The 23,819-nt window shown below is 44.9% G+C and overlaps 1 protein-coding gene across 3 annotated transcripts in view; it reads right to left on the bottom strand.

Moving 5' to 3' along the window:
* Positions 1–23,819, bottom strand: part of LOC121002964 (sulfotransferase 2B1-like) — a 153,749-nt gene that overhangs the window by 77,563 nt on the left and 52,367 nt on the right. For all 3 annotated transcript variants that reach the window (XM_040434567.1, XM_040434568.1, XM_040434569.1), the window contains exon 2: positions 8,187–8,330. In XM_040434567.1, coding sequence (XP_040290501.1) covers positions 8,187–8,330 — 144 coding nt within the window. The remainder of the gene's footprint in view (positions 1–8,186; positions 8,331–23,819) is intronic.

Raw genomic sequence — 23,819 nt, 5'->3', positions numbered from 1 at the left:
GCCCCCAATCATGTGCCAGTAATAAGAGCCCCTCAACCATCATGTCCCAGTAGCCAGAGCCCCCCCATATCATGTGCCAGTAGCCAGAGTGCCCCCTATCATGTGCCAGTAGCCCCCCCTATCATGTGCCAGTAGCCCCCCTTAATATGTGCCAGTAGCCCCCCCTTATGTGCCAGTAGCCGCCCCTTATCATGTGCCAGTAGCCGCCCCTTATCATGTGCCAGTAGCCGCCCCTTATCATGTGCCAGTAGCCGCCCCTTATCATGTGCAAGTAGCCGACCCTTATCATGTGCCAGTAGCCGCCCCTTATCATGTGCCAGTAGCCGCCCCTTATCATGTGCCAGTAGCCCCCATATCATGTGCCAGTAGCCCCCATATCATGTGGAAGTAGCCCCCCTTAACATGTGCCAGTAGTCCCCCCATCATGTGACAGTAGTCCCCCTTATGTGCCAGTAGCCCCCTTTATGTGCTAGTAGCCCCCTTATCATGTGCCAGCCCAGTAGTCCCCCCTTATCATGTGCCAGTATTGTACCTATATATAAAAAAAAAAAAACACTTATACTTACCTCCAGCGATGCAATGCAGCCTCTTCCGGCCTGTGTCCCTCGCTATACGGCGCAGGCGGCGCGATGATGTCATTGCGCTGCCTGCACTGGCCTCTGATAGGCTGCCAGCATTAGGCCAGCAGCATATCAGAGGAACAGGAGGGGACACACCTCTCCCTCCCCTGCCGCAGCATAGACATCTGTATCGCCGTCCTGAGGACGGCAATACAGATGACTATGGAGATGAGCGCTTCCACAATGGAAGCGCTCATCTCCTGCTGTGCCCTGCCGCCGGCTGCCCCCACTTGTCACCAGGGCCGAAATTTCCCGGCATTCCGGCAGGCCAGTCCGGCCCTGGTCGAGAAGATCCCAGCTGGATGCCCAGATATGTAGGCTACCATCCAGAAGTGGTTCTCCGAATCAATGGGGTTCCCTTTGTTGCCTTATTGGATACCGGGTCTCAAGTCACAACTATCCAACGGAATGCCTTTAAGGAATACTGGGACCAAAACCAGCTGACACAGCCACCAGAATCCTGGCTGAGCATTATAGCCAGCAACGGCAAACCTGTGCCAGTGCATGGATACTGGGAGCCAACTCTTCAAGTGGGAGGAACCACACTACCCCAACAAAGTATCATTGTTGTACAAGTCAGGGAAGATAACAACCCTCCAGTAGTCCTAGGAATAAACCTCCTTAAGAACTGTTATACTGAAATGTTTGGAGCTTTGCAAAAGTCTATGCCTACCGCTTAACCTGCCTCCAAAAAGGTGATACAACAGACCATCTGTTTATTAAGTGCACAACAGAAGTTTGCTAATGAGAAAGGATAAATTTGTTGTGCTCGCATCAAAGATAACCAACCAGTGATACTGAAACCCAGTACTGAAACACTCCTATGGTGCCGAGGCACTCTTGGAATCCAAGGTCAAGACTTAGTTTTACCTATCAACCTACAGGACCATCCTCTAGTCCAAACTGCAAGAAGCCTAGTGACTGTTTCTCAAGGTAAAGTGCCAATTCGTCTTCTAAACTTAAGTAGTAGCAGTATAACTGTTGCTCAGTTGTTACAAGCCACTTTTCAAGATGTTATCAGTGTACCTGCAGCTACGACTGAAGTCTACTCAGAAGCTGAATATTCAAGATCATACTCCAAATAAATCATGGTGGACAGAACTAAATGTTGGAGATACTTCTACACTGAGGAACAAATTGAAGGAGTCTTAAAAGTCGTAAAGGAACATCATCAAGCCTTCAGTAAGCATCCTTCAGATTATGGAGAGGTCAGTGTAATCAAGCACACCATCCCTACTGGTTCACACCTTCCAATTAAACAAAGGTACCGGCCTATACCACTAACGATGTACCAATATGTGAAAAAGATGATCCAGGAGATGAAGGATTCAAAAATCATAAAAGACAGCCGTAGTCCATGGGCTACACCTCCTAGTCTTTGTCCGAAAGAAAGATGGTAACATTCGGTTCTGTGTGGACTACAGGAAGATTAATCAAATTACCCACATGGATGCCTATCCTTTACCAAGAATCGAGGAGTCCTTGACAGCATTAGGATCCTCAACTTACTTTTCTACTCTGGATTTAACCAGTGGGTACTGGCAGGTAATCATGGCTCCTGAAGATCGTGAAAAAACAGCATTTACTACCCCCTATGGGCCTATTTGAATTTAACTATATGCCGTTTGGACTTTACAATGCACCTGGAACTTTCCAAAGACTAATGGAACACTGTTTAGGCCACAAGAACTTTGAAACTGCTATACCTAGATTATGTCATCATCTAATCTAAATCCTATGAAGACCACTTAAAATATCTTGCAGAAGTTTTTCAAGTCCTCAACAAGCACGGACTAAAGATCAAACCCTCTAGGTGCTGCCTACTGAAACCAGAAGTCAAGTAGCTGGGACATATTGTCAGTTCCGAAGGTGTCAAGCCAGATCCAGAGAAGATAGATGCAGTCCGGAATTGGCCTACTCTTCCCACAGTAAAAGAGGTGAGACGTTTTCTTAGTTTTGCAGGATACCACAGACGTTTTATCCCTCACTTCGCCCAGATTGCTGAGGCGATACAAGAACTCCTGAGAGGACATCCCAAGAAGTACCAGAAAGCCCAGATACCAATCGAATGGAATGAAAACAGAGATATCGCTTTCCAACTCCTGAAGAAAAAGTTGACCGAACCACCTGTCTTAGGCTATCCAGATTACCAACAGTCATTCCATCTCTACACTGATGCCAGTAAGAAAGACCTGGGAGCTGTCCTGTCTCAACTGCAAGAAGGTAAGGAGCGAGTGATCGCTTTTGCTAGCAAATCTCTTAGAGGTGCTGAGAGAAATGACCAGAACTACAGTTCCTTCACCTGGAATTCCTCGCACTTATGTGGGCTGTCACTGACAAATGTAAAGACTACCTCGCAGCAACCCCAACTTCATGGTCAAGTACAGAACAGGCAAATCAAATGAGAATGCAGATGCCTTATCCCGTTTGCCTACCAGAGAAGACCCTACTGAACAGGAAGACATATGGGAAGAAGTAGAGATGGCAGCTTTCTATAAACATTTTGCTCAACAAAATGTTATCACCATCAAAAGCCAAGGTAAAGAAGTCCTCAACTTCCAACAGGAGAGAAATCCAGAACCCCAAGTTGAGAAAAAAAGGTGGATCAAATTGCAAGCAGAGAGCAGAGTATTAGGTGAGTTAAGATTTCTTCACTAGTGTAAGAACACCAGAAAGAATCTGCAGAAAGAATGCTCAAGCTATGGAGACACAGAAAGCAACTCTTTATGCAAAAGGCACTAATAATGAGAAGAACCCTAGATCCCATCACCAATGATCAGCTGTATCAAATTATAGTACCATGCCGAGATGCCAGAATTGTCCTCGAAATGTACCACAACAGGTCAGGACACTTTGGTGTACAAAAAACAGAACCTATCATCCGCCGAAGATTTTATTGGGTTGGAATGAGAGAAGATATTGAGAATTGGTGTACAGAATGTTCCACTTGTGCCATTGGAAGAAATGAGAGACATGACCAAAGAGCACCATTACATCCCATTATAAGCAAAACACCTCTAGAAATAGTGGTTATTGATCACGTAAAGCTAGAACTAAGTCGCTCAGGATATGCCTACGCCATGACAATAATTAATCACTACACCAAATTTGTAGTAGCTCTACCTGTTAAAGACTTGACAGCCAAAACCACTGCAAATGTTTTCTGGAAGAATTTCCTGTTGCCCTCTGGATGTCCTGAAAAGATTCTCACAGATCAAGGATCTGCTTTTGAATCCCAACTATTCCATGAACTATTGTTAGAAGATGAGAACAACAGCGTACCATTCTCAAGGTAACGGACTTTGCGAGAAAATGAACCAAATCTTGATTGAGATGTTGAGAGCTGAACCACCTGCTAAAAGAACTGATTGGCCAAGTCTACTACCTCAATTGATATATATTTGCAACAACACCATTCATTGTTCTACTGGATACACTCCATATTACCTTATGTTTGGCCGTCAAGGAAGATTACCTGCAGATCTCGCCTTGGATGTACAAGTTCCAGATTCCATCAATCCTTTACCACAAACAAATTGGGTCAGTGAACATCAAAAATGCCTAGTTGATGCCCTAGAGATTTTCCAAATCCTCATGGCGAATGTACGCCAAAAAGCAACAGAAATACTATGATCAGTCTGCAAAAGCAGAACCCTTAAAACTTGGTAACCATGTGTGGCTGAAAAATAATCATCGCACCAATAAACTATAGGATAGTAAATGGGAAAGAGAACCCTACGTCAGGGATGGCCAACCTGAGGCTCTCCAGCTTTTGCAAAACTATATCTCCCAGCATGCCCACACTGCCTACAGCTATCAGCCTACAGCAGGGCATAGTGGGAGTTGTAGTTTTACAACAGCTGAAGAGCCACAGGTTGGCCATCCCTGCCGTACGTCATCACAGTTATTCCCAATCCTGAGACTGATATCTACGAAATCACCAAAGAGAACAGAGCACCACAAATAGTGCATCGCAACTGTCTCAAGCTGTGTTTGAAGGAAGAAACTCCAATCCAAGAAGAAACTCCGTCCATAGAGCAAGTGTGTGAAAAATCACCTGATCCAGAGGAACCAATGCAGTCTATTGCAAAACTATTATTGGAATCATATTCCCTACAGTGGTTTCTTGTGCCGGGACTTAACTTTCTTGTTTCGGCCACGACTAATACAGCCCCATCTCAGCCAGAAGAAGTACCTCGTGAAGGATCCTCAGAAGCTCAATATGTACCAAGTGACCTTGAACCAAGGCCTATAGCGCCACAGCCACATCGGAAATCCGACCTGATTACTAAAGGTCAGCCGCCTGCCCGTTATAGGGAGTTCTTTCAACACCAGCCGAGGAGGAGACTTCCAGCCCTTCCAGTTAAACTGTGATTACATTCTTACATCATTTGGAGCTACAGAGCCAGAGTAAGAGACTCATTGCTTTGATTATTTGCCTTGTGCTAAGGACTCTCTAAAGACTCCTTTGCCCTTGTTTTGCTACGTTCAAGTCATGTGCCCGGAGATGGACTTTGACGCACTAGAGCCCTCCGTTATGTTCTACAACCTTTAAGCTTCATGCCCAGGGAACGGACTCATGCCCTGTGAGCCTCCTGAGAAGTTTCCCTTTTTGTTTTATATTATGGACTATCCTGGTCCTTACTGTTCGCTGTACCAGGTCAGCGCCCCCAGTTCCCCAGTTACAAGAGAAACTGCGGCCCTTGTCACTCATTTTATATTGTGATGCTCCTGATATAGGTATGCCTAACCCAATTCTCTTGCAGCAAAAGGAAAGAGAAACCGCAGGAAAGGGTTAATGGTATTGTGTATATGCATGCATGCTTTTTTTTGTATTTTTCAGGTGATGCATCATCGTGGCAAGAGTGCGTCAAGGACGACTTTCATTAAAGAAGGGGGGGATGTAGTGTCCTGAAACACACTGCTTAATGTTGTGATTGTGTTTCATGTAAACTGTGCTTGTAAATCTGTTCTCATAAAGTTGCATTGGGAGGGGGAGGTTCTAACAAGCCTCAAAGGGTTAACTCTGCCCTACACTCAGTGTGTGCACAGTGCAGGAAGAAGAAGGTCAGTGTATGATGATGTCTGAGGACAAGCTGAACCTCAGCAGCCATTTTGCAGAGATATAAAAGCTCCATAGTTAGTTCCATGCGCCAGCACATAAAAGGGAAAAGATTACAGTATCTCCAGGCAACTCAGAGAGGGGATGAGTATATTGACAAAGGAAGGTAACTGTCATTTTTCAGACTCCAGACTCCTTTGCATTAGATGAAGAGATCTCAAGCTACAAGCTATCCACAATAATTAAAGACAAAAAGGCCATTTGTCAGAGTATAGTATTCCTAGAGGAGGATACTGAAGTATAGGATTATACTGGACAGCAGAGATAGTACATCCCTCCAGCCTGGAGAAACAAGAGAGAAAGACTGATTGTTATAGAGAACGATTCCTTATGCAACTTCTGGGAACTAATATGAATCACTGTGAGAGCTGCCTTTATGTAAATGACTGTTGCATACCTTTATGATCTGTGGAACAGCTTCAGTAAAGTACTGGGAGTTTGTTAAAAGCTCTAGTCTCCCTTATTCTACAGGGTGGGCCATTTATATGGATACACCTTAATAAAATGGGAATGGTTGGTGATATTAACTTCCTGTTTGTGGCACATTAGTATATGTGAGGGGGGAAACTTTTCAAGATGGGTGGTGACCATGGCGGCCATTTTGAAGTCGGACATTTTGAATCCAACTTTTGTTTTTTCAATAGGAAGAGGGTCATGTGACACATCAAACTTATTGGGAATTTCACAAGAAAAACAATGGTGTGCTTGGTTTTAACGTAATTTTATTCTTTCATGAATTATTTACAAGTTTCTGACCACTTATAAAATGTGTTCAATGTGCTGCCCATTGTGTTGGATTGTCAATGCAACCCTCTTCTCCCACTCTTCACAAACTGATAGCAATACCGCAGGAGAAATGCTAGCACAGGCTTCCAGTATCTGTAGTTTCAGGTGCTGCACATCTCGTATCTTCACAGCATAGACAATTGCCTTTAGATGACCCCAAAGATAAAAGTCTAAGGGGGTCAGATCGGGAGACCTTGGGGGCCATTCAACTGGTCCACGATGACCAATCCACTTTCCAGGAAACTGTTCATCTAGGAATGCTCGGACCTGACACCCATAATGTGGTGGTGCACCATCTTGCTGGAAAAACTCAGGGAACGTGCCAGCTTCAGTGCATAAAGAGGGAAACACATCATCATGTAGCAATTTCACATAAATAGTGGCCTTGAGCTTTCCATTGATGAAGAATGGCCCCACTATCTTTGTACCCCATATACCACACCATACCATCAATTTTTTTGTTCCAACAGTCTTGGAGGGATCTATCCAATGTGGGTTAGTGTCAGACCAATAGCGGTGGTTTTGTTTGTTAACTTCACCATTCACATAAAAGTTTGCCTCACCACTGAACAAAATCTTCTGCGTATACTGAGGGTCCTGTTCCAATTTTTGTTTTGCCCATTCTGCAAATTCAATGCGCCGATCTGGGTCATCCTCGTTGAGATGCTGCAGTAGCTGGAGTTTGTAAGGGTGCCATTTGTGAGTAGCTAATATCCGCCGAAGGGATGTTCGACTAATGCCACTCTCCAGTGACATGCGGCGAGTGCTACGCTCTGGGCTCTTGCTGAATGAAGCTAGGACAGCCACTGATGTTTCTTCATTAGAGACAGATTTCATGCGTCCACATTTTGGCAAATCCAACACTGAACCAGTTTCACGAAACTTAGCAAGCAGTTTGCTAACTGTAGCATGGGAGATGGGTTGTCTCGTAGGGTGTCTTGCATTGAAATCTGCTGCAATGACCCGGTTACTGCGTTTACCAGACATCAACACAATTTCTATTCGCTCCTCACGTGTTAACCTCGGCGACATGTCAATGGCTGTAAACAAAGAGAAACTTGTAAATAACTCATGAAAGAATAAAGTTACGTTAAAACCAAGCACACCATTGTTTTTCGTGTGAAATTCCCAATAAGTTTGATGTGTCACATGACCCTCTTCCTATTGAAAAAACAAAAGTTGGATTCAAAATGGCCACCTTCAAAATGGCCGCCATGGTCACCACCCATCTTGAAAAGTTTCCCCCCTCACATATACTAATGTGCCACAAACAGGAAGTTAATATCACCAACCATTCCCATTTTATTAAGGTGTATCCATATAAATGGCCCACCCTGTATATCATCATTTCAACTACTACCACCAACATTTGCACCTAATGGTGCTGGCATCACAAACCAGTGGCCCAGCCGCAAAAGCACCTTACATCAATTACCATCAAGGGCACCTCAACCAACATCTGGCTGCTGTTCCCTGCAACCAAGAGTGACCCAGAGGATTTTGTGCTGTCTTTCCATCCACTGCACTGCCGGCCCCAAGGGACAACTAAATCGTGAGTTCTATGATCCTCGGCACCTTATCACTAGTACGCTCATGTGCGCATCCTCCATAGGGAGCCCCGGCTTGTTGCAATGACATCCTCTGGAGCGAGCACGTACCTGACTTAGGATATGTGAGATTGAAGACGTCATCATCCCGGACTTGAAATTCATTTTCCACAAACTCCAGGTCTTCCAGACAGGATGACATTCGCGGGAAAAGAGTTCCCTTGTAGTCTATGTAAAGATCAGACATTTTCTTCCCTTAAAAATAAATATGTAAAACATAAGAGCCTGTATTATCAAACAACAGTGTTTTTTATATATATATATATATATATATATATATATGTATATATATATATATATATACAGTGGTTATATAATATCTACACACCCCTGTTAAAATGTCAGGTTTCTGTGATGTAAAAAAAAATGAGACAAAGATAAATCATTTCAGAACTTTTTCCACCTTTAATGTGACCTATAAACTGTACCACTCAATTGAAAAACAAACTGAAATCTTTTAGGTCGAGGGAAGAAAACAAAACAAAAAAAATAATATTGTGGTTGCATAAGTATGCACACCCTCTTATAACTGGGAATGTAGCTGTGTTCAGAATTGAGCAATCACATTCCAAATCATGTTAAATAGGAGTCAGCATACACCTGCCATCGTTTAAAGTGCCTCTCATTAACTTCAAATAAAGTTCAGCTGCTCTAGTTGGTCTTTCCTCAAATTTTCTTAGTCGCATCCCACAGCAAAAGCCATGGTCCACAGAGAGCTTCCAAAGCATCAGAGGGATCTCATTGTTAAAAGGTATCAGTCAGGAGAAGGGTGCAAAAGAATTTCCAAGGCATTAAATATACCATGGAACAGAGTGAAGACAGTAATCATCAAGTGGAGAAAATATGGCACACCAGTGACATTACCAAGAACTGGACGTCCCACCAAAATTGATAAAAAGACGAGAAGAAAACTGGTCTGGGAGGCTACCAAGAGGCCTATTAGCAACATTAAATGAGCTGCAGGAATATCTGGCAGGTACTGGCTGTGTGGTACATGTGATAACAATCTCCCGTATTCTTCATATGTCTGGGCTATGGGTTAGAGTGGCAAGACGAAAGCCTTTTCTTACAAAGGCTTTCTTTGCTGACTTTTAAATTTTTTTTTAATCCAAGACCTGATCCCAATTTTACTACCCCATCTGAACAGGAAGCCTTGAATGTTCTGACATCTTTGCTGGAAGAACAAGATGAGGGGGAAAGATCTGGTGAGTTTCCTAAAACTTTAATCCCTAAGTCAACTAATTTTCCTGCTCTTTCCCTGTACCCAAATGTGGGTCTTTTCGTTAAACTAGTTGAGAATGAGCTTTCCAAAATTACCAACTATGGGGGAAAAGATAATTGCACCATTCAAGAGAGGAGAGCCCTTAATGAGATTGAAAAGTGGTCAGACGTTGTAATCAAACCTGCAGATAAGGGCGGAAATATTGTCTTGTGGCCCTCTGTCATATATGAGAGAGAAGCCCGCAGACAATTACAGGATGGCGAGTGTTACAAAAAACTTACGTTCAACCCCCTTATAAAATTCAAACAAGAGTTAGGAGTAATGACTTAATAGGATGGAAGATCATTTCAGTCATCCACTAAACCTTCCCAACTAACTACCCTTCCCCCAATAAGACACATGAATACCTTCTTGGATAAAGAGGCCTACTCGGCACAATTTATTAAACATTTACATAATTCACCAACTTTTCAATGTTAATAATAAAACACAGGAAAAACATATCAAAAGCATAGCAAAATAAATGACAACATTCCGAACCTTGAAAGACTAATAGGATCCTAGAAGGCAACAAGGCAAGCCATTCTCCTCACTCTTCCCCCCATTTTTCATACCACCTTACCCTTGGCCGCAGTCACCGACCCAAGGGCACCAAATCCGCCAATTCTAATTCCATCTACCTCTGTGGACCCATTTTGCCTAACAGGGGCCCCAACCACCAGCTTACCGATCCTCATGCGATGCACGCTCCAACTTGTCATGCACCTATTAAGCCTTGAATTGCCTTCCAGGACCCTCCGTTAACCTGCTCATTAGAATGCTCCCCTAACATAATAATAGGGAGGGTGGGCGGGAACCGTGACAAATCCCTGCATGCCGGTGAGAGGTGACTCCTCCCCCAGGCATATATAATGCCCGCGAAATTCCTAGCCCAACCCCTAACCCAAAATAAACCTTAACCCTTTATCTGCCTTCAACTTCCCCCTAAGTCAAGTTGCACTACGCTATGCTGCGCCCTGCTCCGTTGCTCTCATGACTTAATAGGATGGAAGATCATTTCAGTCATCCACCAAACCTTCCCAACTAACTACCCTTCCCCCAATAAGACACATGAATACCTCCTTGGATAAAGAGGCCTACTCGGCCCAATTTATTAAACATTTACATAATTCACCAACTTTTCAATGTTAATAATAAAACACAGGAAAAACATATAAAAAGCATATCAAAATAAATGACAACATTCAGAACCTTGAAAGACTAATAGGATCCTAGAAGGCAACAAGGCAAGCCATTCTCCTCACTCTTCCCTCCATCTTTCATACCACCTTACCCTTGGCCGCAGTCACCGACCCAAGGGCACCAAATCCGCCAATTCTAATTCCATCTACCCCTGTGGGCCCATTTTGCCAAACAGGGGCCCCAACCACCAGCTTACCGATCCTCATGCGATGCACGCTCCAACTTGTCATGCACCTATTAAGCCTTGAATTGCCTTCCAGGACCCTCCGTTAACCTGCCACCAACGACCTTAGGTGAAACCTCACCTATGGGCGTCCTGCCACACCCTCAAAGCTGTCTCCAATCCCTCCTGAAGCCCCAGGGCCCACATGTCGATACCCACATCATTGAGATGAACCCCGTCATCCCTAAGGAACTGAGGCGAAGCCGCCTCCAATTCTCGGTGACGCACCACTATGCCGCCATGCCGCCGCACAAAGCGGCCCACTTCCTTATTTAGCTTCGCCCTAGCCTTATTAATCCGGACAACCGACCGCGCCAAGCGCCAAACCCTCCGAGCAACCACCTTCGACCACACCACCAACAGCCCCGGAAAATCACACCACAACCGCAACAAATCCAACTTTATATCCCGAATCACCTCCCTAGAACTACGCACCCCCAAGTCATTGCCCCCACATGTAAAACCAAAATATCCGGTGCCCTGTCCAAAGCAACTGACGCATGGAATTCCTGAAGAACCCGGCCCCATAATAGCCCCCGCAAACCAATACACCGAATTTGCAACTCATCGGGTAGAAAACCCAACTGCCTTCCGTTCCTTCTCACATCGGCACGCATGGCTCCCAAATGAACGTAGGAGTGTCCAAGAATCCACGCCAAGCACGGTGATGCACCTAAAAAAAAAGACGATCAGACTTGCTGAACTGGAAAACACCATGACAAATGCCAACAATCACAACCACAAGTTACAGCATGTGAGGACGAATATACGAACGGTAACACGCCGATTCCCACCTCCCTATCCACTTGATAGCCTCCTCACCCAAACCCCACCTAGCCGCATCAGTCGCCGCGCCAATCGTGAAAGAATGAGAAGCAAACTCCTGAGCCGGGAAACTCGCGGCTGACAAACATTTCCGAAACACAGCCACAAACTGAAAACGTGACAACGCCGAACCATCCTTATGCATCAATAAAGATCCCGGAACATCAGGCCGAACCCACAAAAACTCCTCCACACTCCTCAACGGACGCAAAACCGACCCCTTCAATGCACACAACACAATCCTCACCCCTTTGCCCTCCTGGTCAGTCTTAGACCTGCACAACACGCAACACAGCCCATTATCACAAAAGGAAATGTCTTCGCGTAACAAACCGCCCCCTCCAAACCGACTTCTAGCCACCAACTCTGAGACCCGAAAGGCACCAAAAAAGGCCAAAGAAAAAGCAGCTCTAAACAAACTCACCTCAAAAACAGACGAGCACACCACCCCCGCCTGTTCCCACAATTTCTGCAACACAGCAAACGAAACCGGACGTTGAAAATCCAGCCTCGTCACACTACGCCGGTAACCTTTTAAAGCCTGGCGCACCAAAAAACTCTTAGACACATCCGGCCAACCCCGCAAACGCAACCAAAACGCCACTGCCGCCACCCCTACTGAAAAAGACACACCCAAACTGAACGACCCCCCACATAATGCAACAATAAGGAGTGAAAATCCTCCACCTCCCCACAACAACCCACTTGCTCAATTAACCTCTCCCACTGAGACCACACAGTCGCATATGCCGACCACGTACCCCTACTCATAGAGCGCCCGATTAAATCTGAGGAGACCCCAAGGCCACGCTCCAGAGCCACTGAGGACAAGATAGACCCTCCGCATCCGTGTCCGGCACCAGCCTGTGAAAACGATCCCACTGAAACCGAGAAAGTGAGTCAGCAATAGAATTTTCAACACCAGGAACATGTACAGCAACAAAACAGACATTCAACCGCAAACCCTGCAGGACCAAATGACGCAGCAAGCGCAAGACTGGAGGGGAATTAGCCGACTGCCTATTAACCGCCTGCACTACGCCCAAATTATCGCACCAAAATCGCACTCGTTTATTCGCGAGCAAGTCCCCCCACAATTCCGTAGCCAACACAATTGGGAACAATTCTAACAAAGCTAAATTGCCCAAAAAACCTGCCGCTCTCCACTGCCCCAGGCAAAATTCTCCATAACCACACGACCCTGACGCATCTGTGAAAAAGTTCCAAATCAGCATTAGACACAGGGGCCTCCATCCACACCGACCGACCATTGAACTCGCCCAAAAAACGCTCCCAAACCGCTAAGTCCGCCCTCACGTCAGCTGACAAACGCAAGAAATGAAAAGGCACCGAGACACTCGCCGTAGCCATGGCCAAGCGTCTACAAAAAACACGACCCATTGGTAAGATTCTACAAGCGAAGTTCAACTTTCCTAATACGGACTGCACCCGCCGCAAATGTACCTTCCTAGCCCTTCTCAGAAAAAACACCTCACACAACAAGTCCGCCACCTTCTCCTCAGGCAAGCGACATTCCATTGCCACACTATCGATCACAATCCCCAGAAACTTGACCGTCGTAGCCGGCCCTTCAGTTTTTTCAGGCGCTAACGGCACGCCAAACTTGTCCGCCACCCGTTCCATCTTCCGCAACAACACCGAGCAAACCCTTGACCCTGCCGGTCCCAAAAATAAAAAATCATCAAGGTAATGCAACACCGAATTCCAACCCGCTTCCTGCTTAACTACCCACTCCAAAAAGGAGCTAAACGTCTCAAACAACGAACATGAAATAGCGCAGCCCATCGACAAGCAACAATCAACATAAAACTGCCCCTCCCACTTAAAACCCAGCAAATGAAAACTATCCGGATGAATGGGCAACAAACGAAACGCAGCCTCAATATCCTTTTTTGCCAACAAAGCCCCCTGACCGAAGCGACGTACCCACCGGACCGCCTCATCAAAAGACGTGTATGACACCAAACATAACTCCTCGCTAATACCATCATTGACTGAACCCCCCGCGGGAAACAACAGGTGATGAATAAGCCTGAACTTGCCCGGCTCCTTCTTAGGGACCAACCCAAGAGGGGACACCCACAAATCCTGCAAAGGACATTCAGAAAACGGGCCATCAATTCTCCCCGCAGCCACTTCTTTACCAATCTTCTCCGCAACCACCTCTGGTTGCCGCAAGCCAGAAGACAAATTGCGAGCCGCGACCTCAACCTAAACTGAAGCACAGGGGATCACAAAACCGTCCCTAAAACCCCTCAACAACAACTCCGCAGCCTCTCTATTTGGGTATATCCTTAGCCACAGTACCATCTCTGCCACCATCACGGGAGTCACCCCCTTTGTGCGCAGCTTCAAACCCTCTGCTCTTCCCACTCTTAAAACACAGAGACAGACTGTAGGACCCCCCGCAACCTGAACACTCGTGCTTGAACCTGCAATCGGCAAGGTATCTACAGAAACCCTTGTTGTACTGCCAACAGCACCCCTTCCTATTCCCACTAGAGACCTCTGACGCCGAGGAACCCCCGGCGCTGGACCGAAAGGGCTGGACAACACCTTTTGGAGCCGACATAAGCCGCATCCACAGACCAATATCTTTATGGTCCCACCTGATACTCGATCGCACCGCCTTTCTCTGCCTGAACTGCTCATCATAGCGGAGCCAAGCCACCCCACCATACGTCCTATATGCCTCCCCAATCGCATCCATGTAACAAAATAAGGCCAAACAATTCTCCTGAAGCCTGAAGCCAGTTCAAAAACGTCCGCGGAATCAACCTATACCGCCGCTTCTCCTCCTCCTCATTTTTGCTTTCATCCGGCTTACCCCTCTCTAAATTAAACTTCTCCAACGGCAGCAACGAGAATATCTCCACATACTCCCCCTGCCAGATTCTCTCCCTGACCTCAACCTTCAAATGCGCCCCCAAAGGCCCTTCAAAGCAAACATACACTTCCCCTTTTGCCGAATCCGCCATTCTGACGTCCTCACACGCCTGGCCTCTGCTACCCCCACACACCGCCATCTCCCCCACCACAGCACCCGCCGTGACAGCCTCCGCCTTAGCACACACACCCCCTCCCACCACCGGCGCAGGTGACCACACCGCCGCCGGGGACGTGCCAGCACCCGAACCCAAGCGCTCCACCAGCGATAGCATCCCCGATATAAAATCCCACACTAAACCCTCAGACCCAGACAGCCCCCCCAATCAACCCCCGACCCGACCCACCAAGGGTCTATTGTTGACACGAAGTTCACTCACCTGGCTGTCCCTGGGGCGTCCTCCCAGCAGCTGCCGACAGTCCTGTAGATCCTCCCGTCCACGATCCGCTCCGCACCAATGCTGAGGAAGGACCGGCACCCGCCGAAACGTCAAGGCCGCCATCCGCATCCCCTTCGTCCAAACTCACTTCGCCCTCCTCCAAGGCACTGTAGTCCTGTGAGCCACGGCCAGCGTCCACTGGGCCTGGCCGCAAGTCATCGTCCTCAAAGCCGCCCGGCCCACCTCCTGATGGCCGCCTGCCCAGCGCACCTCCACCAACAGGAAATACTTCCGCCATTCCCGGCTAGCCGGCAGGAAAACCGGCAGCTGCATTAAGTCCTGAAACCGCTGTCACACTCCTCTGCTGCACCACAGGGGACTCGAACCCAGAATCCACAGCCAGCGCTTGGGAAACATCCTGACCAGCAGTACCGCCTACGACCACCGGTGTCGCTGTTCCCCTCTTCGAGCTCCTCCGCTGAGCAGACGCAGACCACGGCCGGCCAGTGGATGCAGGCCGCGGCGCCCCTTGATCCCGCACTGCAGCTGCGCTCCCGGACAGGCCCTCACCAACCGCCAATGAGGCCGCACACTCCGCCGCTCTCCCAGATCGGACTCTAAACGCGGGCTGAGCAGGTAAGATCCAACCGCCGGCTCGCTCCCCTCCAGAAGGCACTGGAGAGGGAGACACCGCTCTGGAACTTCTCCCCCTCTGTCGCGCAGAGGACGAGAGACGCGGCGCAGCACGTCCCTCTCCCGCCGATGCCCGGCGCTGAACAGGATTCCTCCCACTGCGCCGGCAAGGGTTAACAGCCTCAGCCCCAGCCAGCGGCAGCGGAGGGTCCCTGACAGGGCTCCTTAAGCGCCGCTGCACCCGGGGAGTAGCCTCAGGGCTCAGTCGCTCAGGAGGCACTGATCTCCTGGCCCTGGGCCTGGCTGCAGGTGCCGCAGGGGGCCCGGCCGGACCCGATAAAGCCACCCTTAAACAATCCTGCAGCCAGTCCTGCCCGTGCCGCTCAGCAGCAGCCCTCACAGCCAAAACTAAATCCTCGACAGAAGACATAATGCGACTAACCGTGACAAATCCCCGCACGCCGGTGAGAGGTGACTCCTCCCCCAGGCATATATGATGCCTGCAAAATTCCTAGCCCAACCCCTAACCCAAAATAAACCTTAACCCTTTATCTGCCTTCAACTTCCCCCTAAGTCAAGTTGCACTACGCTATGCTGTGCCCTGATCCGTTGCTCTCATTCTTGAAACAAGGGTGGAAGATGGCGTTATTTCAGCGAAACAATGCTCTTACTTAATATCAGAATGTCCTGTGATACCCACCCTTTATCTTTTACCGAAGGTGCATAAAAACCAGTTGAATCCACCCGGGAGACCGATCATTGCAGGAATAAATGGTTTGAATGATGCAATCTGCCAGTATGTCGACTACTTCTTACAGCTACTGGTGGAAGAATTGCCTTCCTATTTGAAGGACACGACAGATGTCTTAAAGAAGTTGGAGAACATCCATTTGGAACTGGATATGCTTATCGCTACATGCGATGTTGAGTCACTATACAGGGTGGGCCATTTATATTATACACCTTAATAAAATGGGAATGGTTGGTAATATTAACTTCCTGTTTGTGGCACATTAGTATATGTGAGGGGGGAAACTTTTCAAGATGGGTGGTGACCATGGCGGCCATTTTGAAGTCGGCCATTTTGAATCCAACTTTTGTTTTTTCAATAGGAAGAGGGTCATGTGACACATAAAACTTATTGGGTATTTCACAAGAAAAACAATGGTGTGCTTGGTTTTAACATAACTTTATTCTTTCATGAGTTATTTACAAGTTTCTGACCACTTATAAAATGTGTTCAATGTGCTGCCCATTGTGTTGGATTGTCAATGCAACCCTCTTCTCCCACTCTTCACACACTGATAGCAACACCACAGGAGAAATGCTAGCACAGGCTAGAACAGAGGTTCATTCAAGTGTTTTCGATCAGGTATTGAAAACACCTGTGGATGTCAAGGAGCAGCAATCAAGCATAATAAGCACCAATTAGGCAGATTTAAAAGGACTGTAATACTCAGCTCCTTCTAGACATTTACTGGTGTGTTTACAAACATGGTAAGTCAAGAGAATGGTCCAGGAAGACAAGAGAAGAGGTGATTTCTCTTCACAGGAAGGGCAATGGCTATAAGAAGATTGCAAAGATGTTAAACATACCAAGAGACACCATAGGAAGCATCATTCGCAAATTCAAGGCAAAGGGCACTGCACTGTTGAAATGCTACCTGGTCGTGGCAGAAAGAAGATGCTGACTTCGACTGCTGTGCGCTACCTGAAGCGCAAAGTGGAGAAAAGTCCCCGTGTGACTGCTGAGGAACTGAAAAAATATTTGTCAGATGTGGGTACTGAAGTTTCAGCTCAGACAATAAGGCGCACACTGCGTAATGAAGGCCTCCATGCCAGAACTCCCAGGCACACCCCCTTGCTGTCTCCAAAAAATAAGAAGAGTCGACTGCAATATGCCAAAAGTCATGTGGACAAACCACAAAAGTTTTGGGATAGTGTTCTGTGGACTGATGAAACAAAATTAGAACTATGTTTGGAGGAGGAAGAACAAGGCATATGAACGCTATGTTTGGAGGAGGAAGAACAAGGCCTATGAACAAAAGAACACCTTGCCTACTGTGAAGCATGGTGGGGGGTCAATCATGCTTTGGGGCTGTTTTGCTTCTACAGGTACAGGAAAGCTTCAGCGTGTGCAAGGTACCATGAATTCTCTTCAGTACCAGGAGATATTGGATGAAAATGTGATGCAGTCCATCACAAACCTGAGGCTTGGGAGACGTTGGACCTTTCAACAGGACAATGATCCCAAGCATACCTCCAAGTCCACTAGAGCATGATTGCAGATTAAAGGCTGGAACATTTTGAAGTGGCCATCGCAGTCACCAGACTTAAATACGATTGAGAACCTCTGGTGGGACTTAAAGAAAGCAGTTGCAGCGCGCAAGCCTAAGAATGTCACTGAACTGGAGGCTTTTGCCCATGAAGAATGGGCAAAGATACCCGTAGATCGCTGCAAGACACTTGTGTCAAGCTATGCTTCACGTTTAAAAGCTGTTATAACTGGAAAAGGATGTTGTACTAAGTACTAAGATTGAATGTCACTTGGGGGTTGAATGAAATTGATAATGATGTGAACACAGAAAAGACATTTGTGGTTATTTCATTATAAATGTTATGTTATATTTGTCTGACTTAAAGTGCCTCTTTGATTTAATTTTAAACAAGATGACTGAAATGATCAAAATCAATGTCAAACTGGCCAAAACACTCAATTTCAGTGGGGGTTGAATAATTTTGAACACAACTGTATATACATCACAATGAATTTATATTTGTTTATTTATTATTATTTGTATAATTTACACTGGTGCACTTTATAGTGCATAATGCGTCCTAAGAAGTCATCACTTATTAGTACTGATGGCTTTCAGTTGTTGGTCATCTATGCAAACGTATTTGCTAGTAGGCTGTGTATTGGGCACGATTTACATTGTACTCTACTATTTTAGATGTATCGCTATTGTATCATATGCCAATAGTGCTAATACCACCTTTTATCACAATGTTTATATAATATTATACTTATACAGACACATGTCCACGGCGATATTCTGTTCTCCCGTTTAGAGATGGTGTATATGTGATCATGTGACTTGCCTGGGCGAGGTCTTGCGCGATTTGCTGCTAAGTGACGTCACAGTCACGTGACTGCGGTCAGGTGAACTTTTCTCGTGCGTAATCTCGCGCGATTAGCCACTGAGTGACCAGTGACGCTACACTGGGGGATGGCTACCGGTCATGTGACCGCGATGATGATAGATGACGTCGCTGCATCAATCTCGCCTGAGATGAGCGGAGATGATCTATTGGTCCATCCACATGTGTCCCATATATTCAATTAGTATCTGGGTATATAGTGTGGCCGAGTGTTCAAATCAGATACGCCCCTTGAAGAAGCAGAGCGAAACATGCACCGGGGTGCGCTCACAGCTGACTGAAGGTTGGATCCCTGTATTGTACCATTTCCCAGGTATTTTCTGTCCCTTTTCCCTTTCATCTGCCTGCAGCTATTATATCCACAGATGGTCTCCTTGTTGGTACCTTATGTGGATTTTTGCACGGCTTATGGGGTTATGAGATTATTGGTATACCTTGTTTTTGTTCTATTTTCCTTGTATTGAGCAAGATTAGATTTTGGGATATCATACCTTGTTAGTCAGCAGGTGAGCTACTTCTCGCAGCGCTACCTGCATTGCTGCTTTAGATTTTTTAGATATTTGTCTCGATTCATGTGTTGTAATTATTTGTCATTATTAATTACCTAATAAAGCTTTATATTTTTCGTATGTGTGTCCCTACGGGTCTTTTGGTGTTTCCTTTTCTTACAAAGAAAAACATCCAAGCCAGGCTACATTTTGCAAATACACATCTGAAGTCTCCTAAAAGCATGTGGGAAAAGGTGTTATGGTCTGATGAAACCAAGGTTGAACTTTTTGGCCATAATTCCAAAAGATATGTTTGGTGCAAAAACAACACTGCACATCACCAAAAAAACACCATACCCACAGTGAAGCATGCTTTGGGGCTGTTTTTCTTCAGCTGGAACTGGGGCCTTAGTTAAGCTAGAGGGAATTATGAACAGTTCCAAATACCAGTCAATATTGGCACAAAACCTTCAGGCTTCTGCTAGAAAGCTGAACATGAAGAGGAACTTCATCTTTCAGCATGACAACAACCCAAAGCATACATCCAAATCAACAAAGGAATGGCTTCACCAGAAGAAGATTAAAGTTTTGGAATGGCCGAGCCAGAGCCCAGACCTGAATCCGATTTAAAATCTGTGGGGTGATCTGAAGAGGGCTGTGCACAGGAGATGCCATCGTAATCTGACAGATTTGGAGTCTTTTTGCAAAGAAGAAGTCAAAATGTGCCATGCTGATAGACCCAAAAAGAGTGAGTGCTGCAATAAAATCAAAAGGTGCTTCAACAAAGTATGTTTAAGGGTGTGTACACTTATGCAACCATATTATTTTATTTTTATATTTTTTCTTCCCTCTACCTAAAAGATTTCAGTTTGTTTTTCAATTGAGTTGTACAGTTTATAGGTCACATTAAAGGTGGAAAAAGTTCTGAAATGATTTATCTTTGCGTCATTTTTTTTACATCACAGAAACCTGACATTTTAACAGGGGTGTGTAGACTTTTTATATCCACTGTATATGTGTATATATACAGTTGCAAGAAAAAGTATGTGAACCCTTTGGAATGATATGGATTTCTGCACAAATTGGTCATAAAATGTGATCTGATCTTCATCTAAGTCACAACAATAGACAATCACAATTAATACTCAAGGTGGTGGCTCACTTCAGGCAGAGTTCTGGATAAGGTGCCTGCTAGCCCAATAAGAGGGACACCCACCCTCTAAAAGTGAATAATCATTATATAACCAGGGTTAGGGCGAACACACAACACTTGTACCACAATATTTGATGAAGTGTATAAAATTTAATCAAATCACAATCTAATTACACGTGTACAATATAAAATCACAATATGCATGCTTTATAAAATACAAATAAAATATTCAAAATAAAATCAATCCTTGTAGATATCCACACAAACAGAATTCTTGGGTGGGATGAGTCCCTGTATCCACAACACACTGCTGTGTGTATGTATCTGCACCTGTATGGGTAACTGTGCAGTGGCTGAACTTTAATGTCCAATAATATATGTGTCCATGGGAGTTGATATTACATTGTGTTAACTGCAAGTTCCAATCTGTGCAGTGCAATTTAGTCCAGCTACACTCCTGCTCATATGATATACCACTCCACAATACTGTTTGGCAGAGTATACGCAGTGGGATAATTTGTGCTGGTTTTTATCTCCTGCCCCTCATATAAGGTTTTACAGATGAAACCTTCTTACCTTCCTGTTGGTTTGTGTCCCGTAAGCCTCTTTGAGGCCATGCAGGTAGAAGGCGATGCAAGGTGAAGGCGAGCGGTGCGGGGCACTGCCGGCGTCTCGCTCCTACTTCTGATAGTCCTCTTACCCAAAATCTTGCGGGACTTAGAGCGTGATCTGTGTCCAGTCAATGAAGAGCCGTAGATGTACAGCGATTTACTCTGCGTCCTGTTTGTCCAAATATTCCTCTATTTAGGTATTATTAGCATAGCCATGCATAAGGGTGCGGAGGTGCTTCTCCCACAGGTGTGCAGTCCAGAGGCGTTTCGGGAACTCTCCTTCCCTTCGTCAGTGGTACAGCATCACCTGTCTGCCTCCGCCTTTTATATCCTTGTTGAGCACCAAATCTTGGAACACTGGATTCATTTCAGGAGAAAAATCGCTTGCGTTTTTCTTATGCGTTTTTTCATGCGGTTTTTTGTGTACATGCGTTTTCCACAGTATATATTCTTTATTGCATTCTATATATCTTGTATGAACAGAATTCTTATTACAGATTGCCTTTGTGAGTTATTCCTATTTTTCTGAATCTCCAATATAGGATAATGAAAACTATTCTGCGGATACATTCATTTAACATTACTATTAGTCATTTGACTTCAATATACAATATTTTGTTAAAATATTCACAATAAATACATAGTCCATAAAAATATAATATAAAATATAAAATATTAAATATACTTTAATTAGGACGAATGAGAGAGAAGAATTCATATAAGAGAAAAATGCATATAAAAATATATGTATAAAAATGTATATAAAAAAAATATATAAAAAAATATATATAAAAATGCACGGTCAGGTATAGTGAGGGGTACACGAGTTATAACGTCCAAATTGTCTCGGACTTGATCGTAGTGTGTAGAACTGGGGGCCCCCCTCCGAGTCCACGACTCAGTGTCGATAAACGACCCGACTGAGTCGCAAGAGTCGGCATGGGGGCACCCAGTCTATAGGAACCCAAAGATCTCTAATTCTGCATTTAATCCTACTGGCAGCAACGAACCAAACTCATAGATGTGTCTTGATTCTATTCTAGACATCTGCTTGATATAGTTCCCCCCCCCCCCCCCCCACCGCCAGTGCTTTTCCACTTTTTCAAGTGCCATAAACACCAGGCCTGACGGGTCTTTGTTGTGGATATCCTTGTAGTGTTTGGATAGACAATGTTTGTCATACCCCTTTCTTATGTTGGCTATATGTTCAGCCATCCTGATCTTCATAGGACGTTTAGTTCTGCCTATGTACTGTCTCCTACAAGGGCACTGAATCAGGTAGATGACACCTGCAGTGTTGCAAGTTAGGCAATCTTTGATCTCCCATGTATGGTTATTTTGTGTTGAAGAGATTGTATTGGTCTTCCTGGATGTAGAATTGACCTTACATGCCATACATTTACCGCATTTAAAAAAGCCCTGAAGATTCATCCAGGTGCCCAAAATTGTATTCTTATTTTTCGATATCTTTGGTGTTTTAGTCGATGGGGCTATTTTTAAACCTAGATTAGGTGCCTTTGTAAAAGTTAATGACGGCGTAACTGATAGGAGATGACCTACTTTTTTATCACTCAGAATGTGGTGCGAATGGCTTTTTATGATTTTCTGTAAACTCTTGTGGCTGCGGTTAAATGGGAGGATAATTTTAGTATTAATGGCTTCACTCTTCTGTGTTGTTTCCGTCACTGATTCTTTGCTTGTGAACCAGGTCCTTCTATCTAATCTCCTGGTTCTCTCTAGTGCAGTATTGACCACCTGTTCGGGATATTTTCTTTCTATAAACTGATCCTTCATTTTAGTTGCTTCTACCTCTTGATCCTGTGTACAGTTTCTTCTAATTCTGCGAAACTGGCTGAATGGGACATTCATCAGCCAGCTAGGCAGATGGCAGCTTGAGAACTGTATGAAGCTATTCTTAGAAGTAGGCTTAGAAAAAGTATTGCATATATATCTATTTTCTGATACTTTTATTTTCAAATCCAGAAATTCTGTCTCCTCCCCAATATTGGAGGTGAATCTCAGATTTAACTGGTTTTGATTAATTTCTTTCAGGAATATTTCCAATTCCTCTCTGCTCTTTTTCCAAATAAAGATGATATCGTCTATAAATCTCCGCCATAGGGCCAGATCAACCCCCAGCTTGGGCCCAATGATGTTGTGTTCCCATTCTGCCAGAAATAAATTAGCATAGCTGGGGGCGAATCTGGTCCCCATGGCGGTCCCACACTTCTGTAGGTTTTTTGATATATATTTTTTTATATATATTTTTTATATACATTTTTATACATATATTTTTATATGCATTTTTCTCATATATGTATTTTTCTCTATCATTCGTCCTAATTAAAGTATATTTTATATTTTATATTATATTTTTATGGACTATGTATTTATTGTGAATATTTTAACAAAATAGAGTATATGGAAGTCAAATGACTAATAGTAATGTTAAATGAATGTATCCGCAGAATAGTTTTCATTATCCTATATTGGAAATTCTGAAAAATAGGAATAACTCACAAAGGCAATCTGTAAAAAGAATTCTGTTCATACAAGATATATAGAATGCAATAAAGAATATATACTGTGGAAAACGCATGTACACAAAAAAACGCATGAAAAAACGCATAAGAAAAACGCAAGCGATTTTTCTCCTGAAATGAATCCAGTGTTCCAGGATTTGGTGCTCAACAAGGATATAAAAGGTGGAGGCAGACAGGTGATGCTGTACCACTGACGAAGGGAAGGAGAGTTCCCAAAACGCGTCTGGGCTGCACACCTGTGGGAGAAGCACCTCCGCACCCTTATGCATGACCATGCTAATAATACGTAAATAGA

The sequence above is a fragment of the Bufo bufo genome, chromosome 1, assembly GCF_905171765.1.
Source record: "Bufo bufo chromosome 1, aBufBuf1.1, whole genome shotgun sequence".
Taxonomy (NCBI): Eukaryota; Metazoa; Chordata; class Amphibia; order Anura; family Bufonidae; genus Bufo; species Bufo bufo.
Note: the sequence above shows the minus strand (reverse complement) of the source record. Positions and strands in the feature narration are given on the sequence as shown.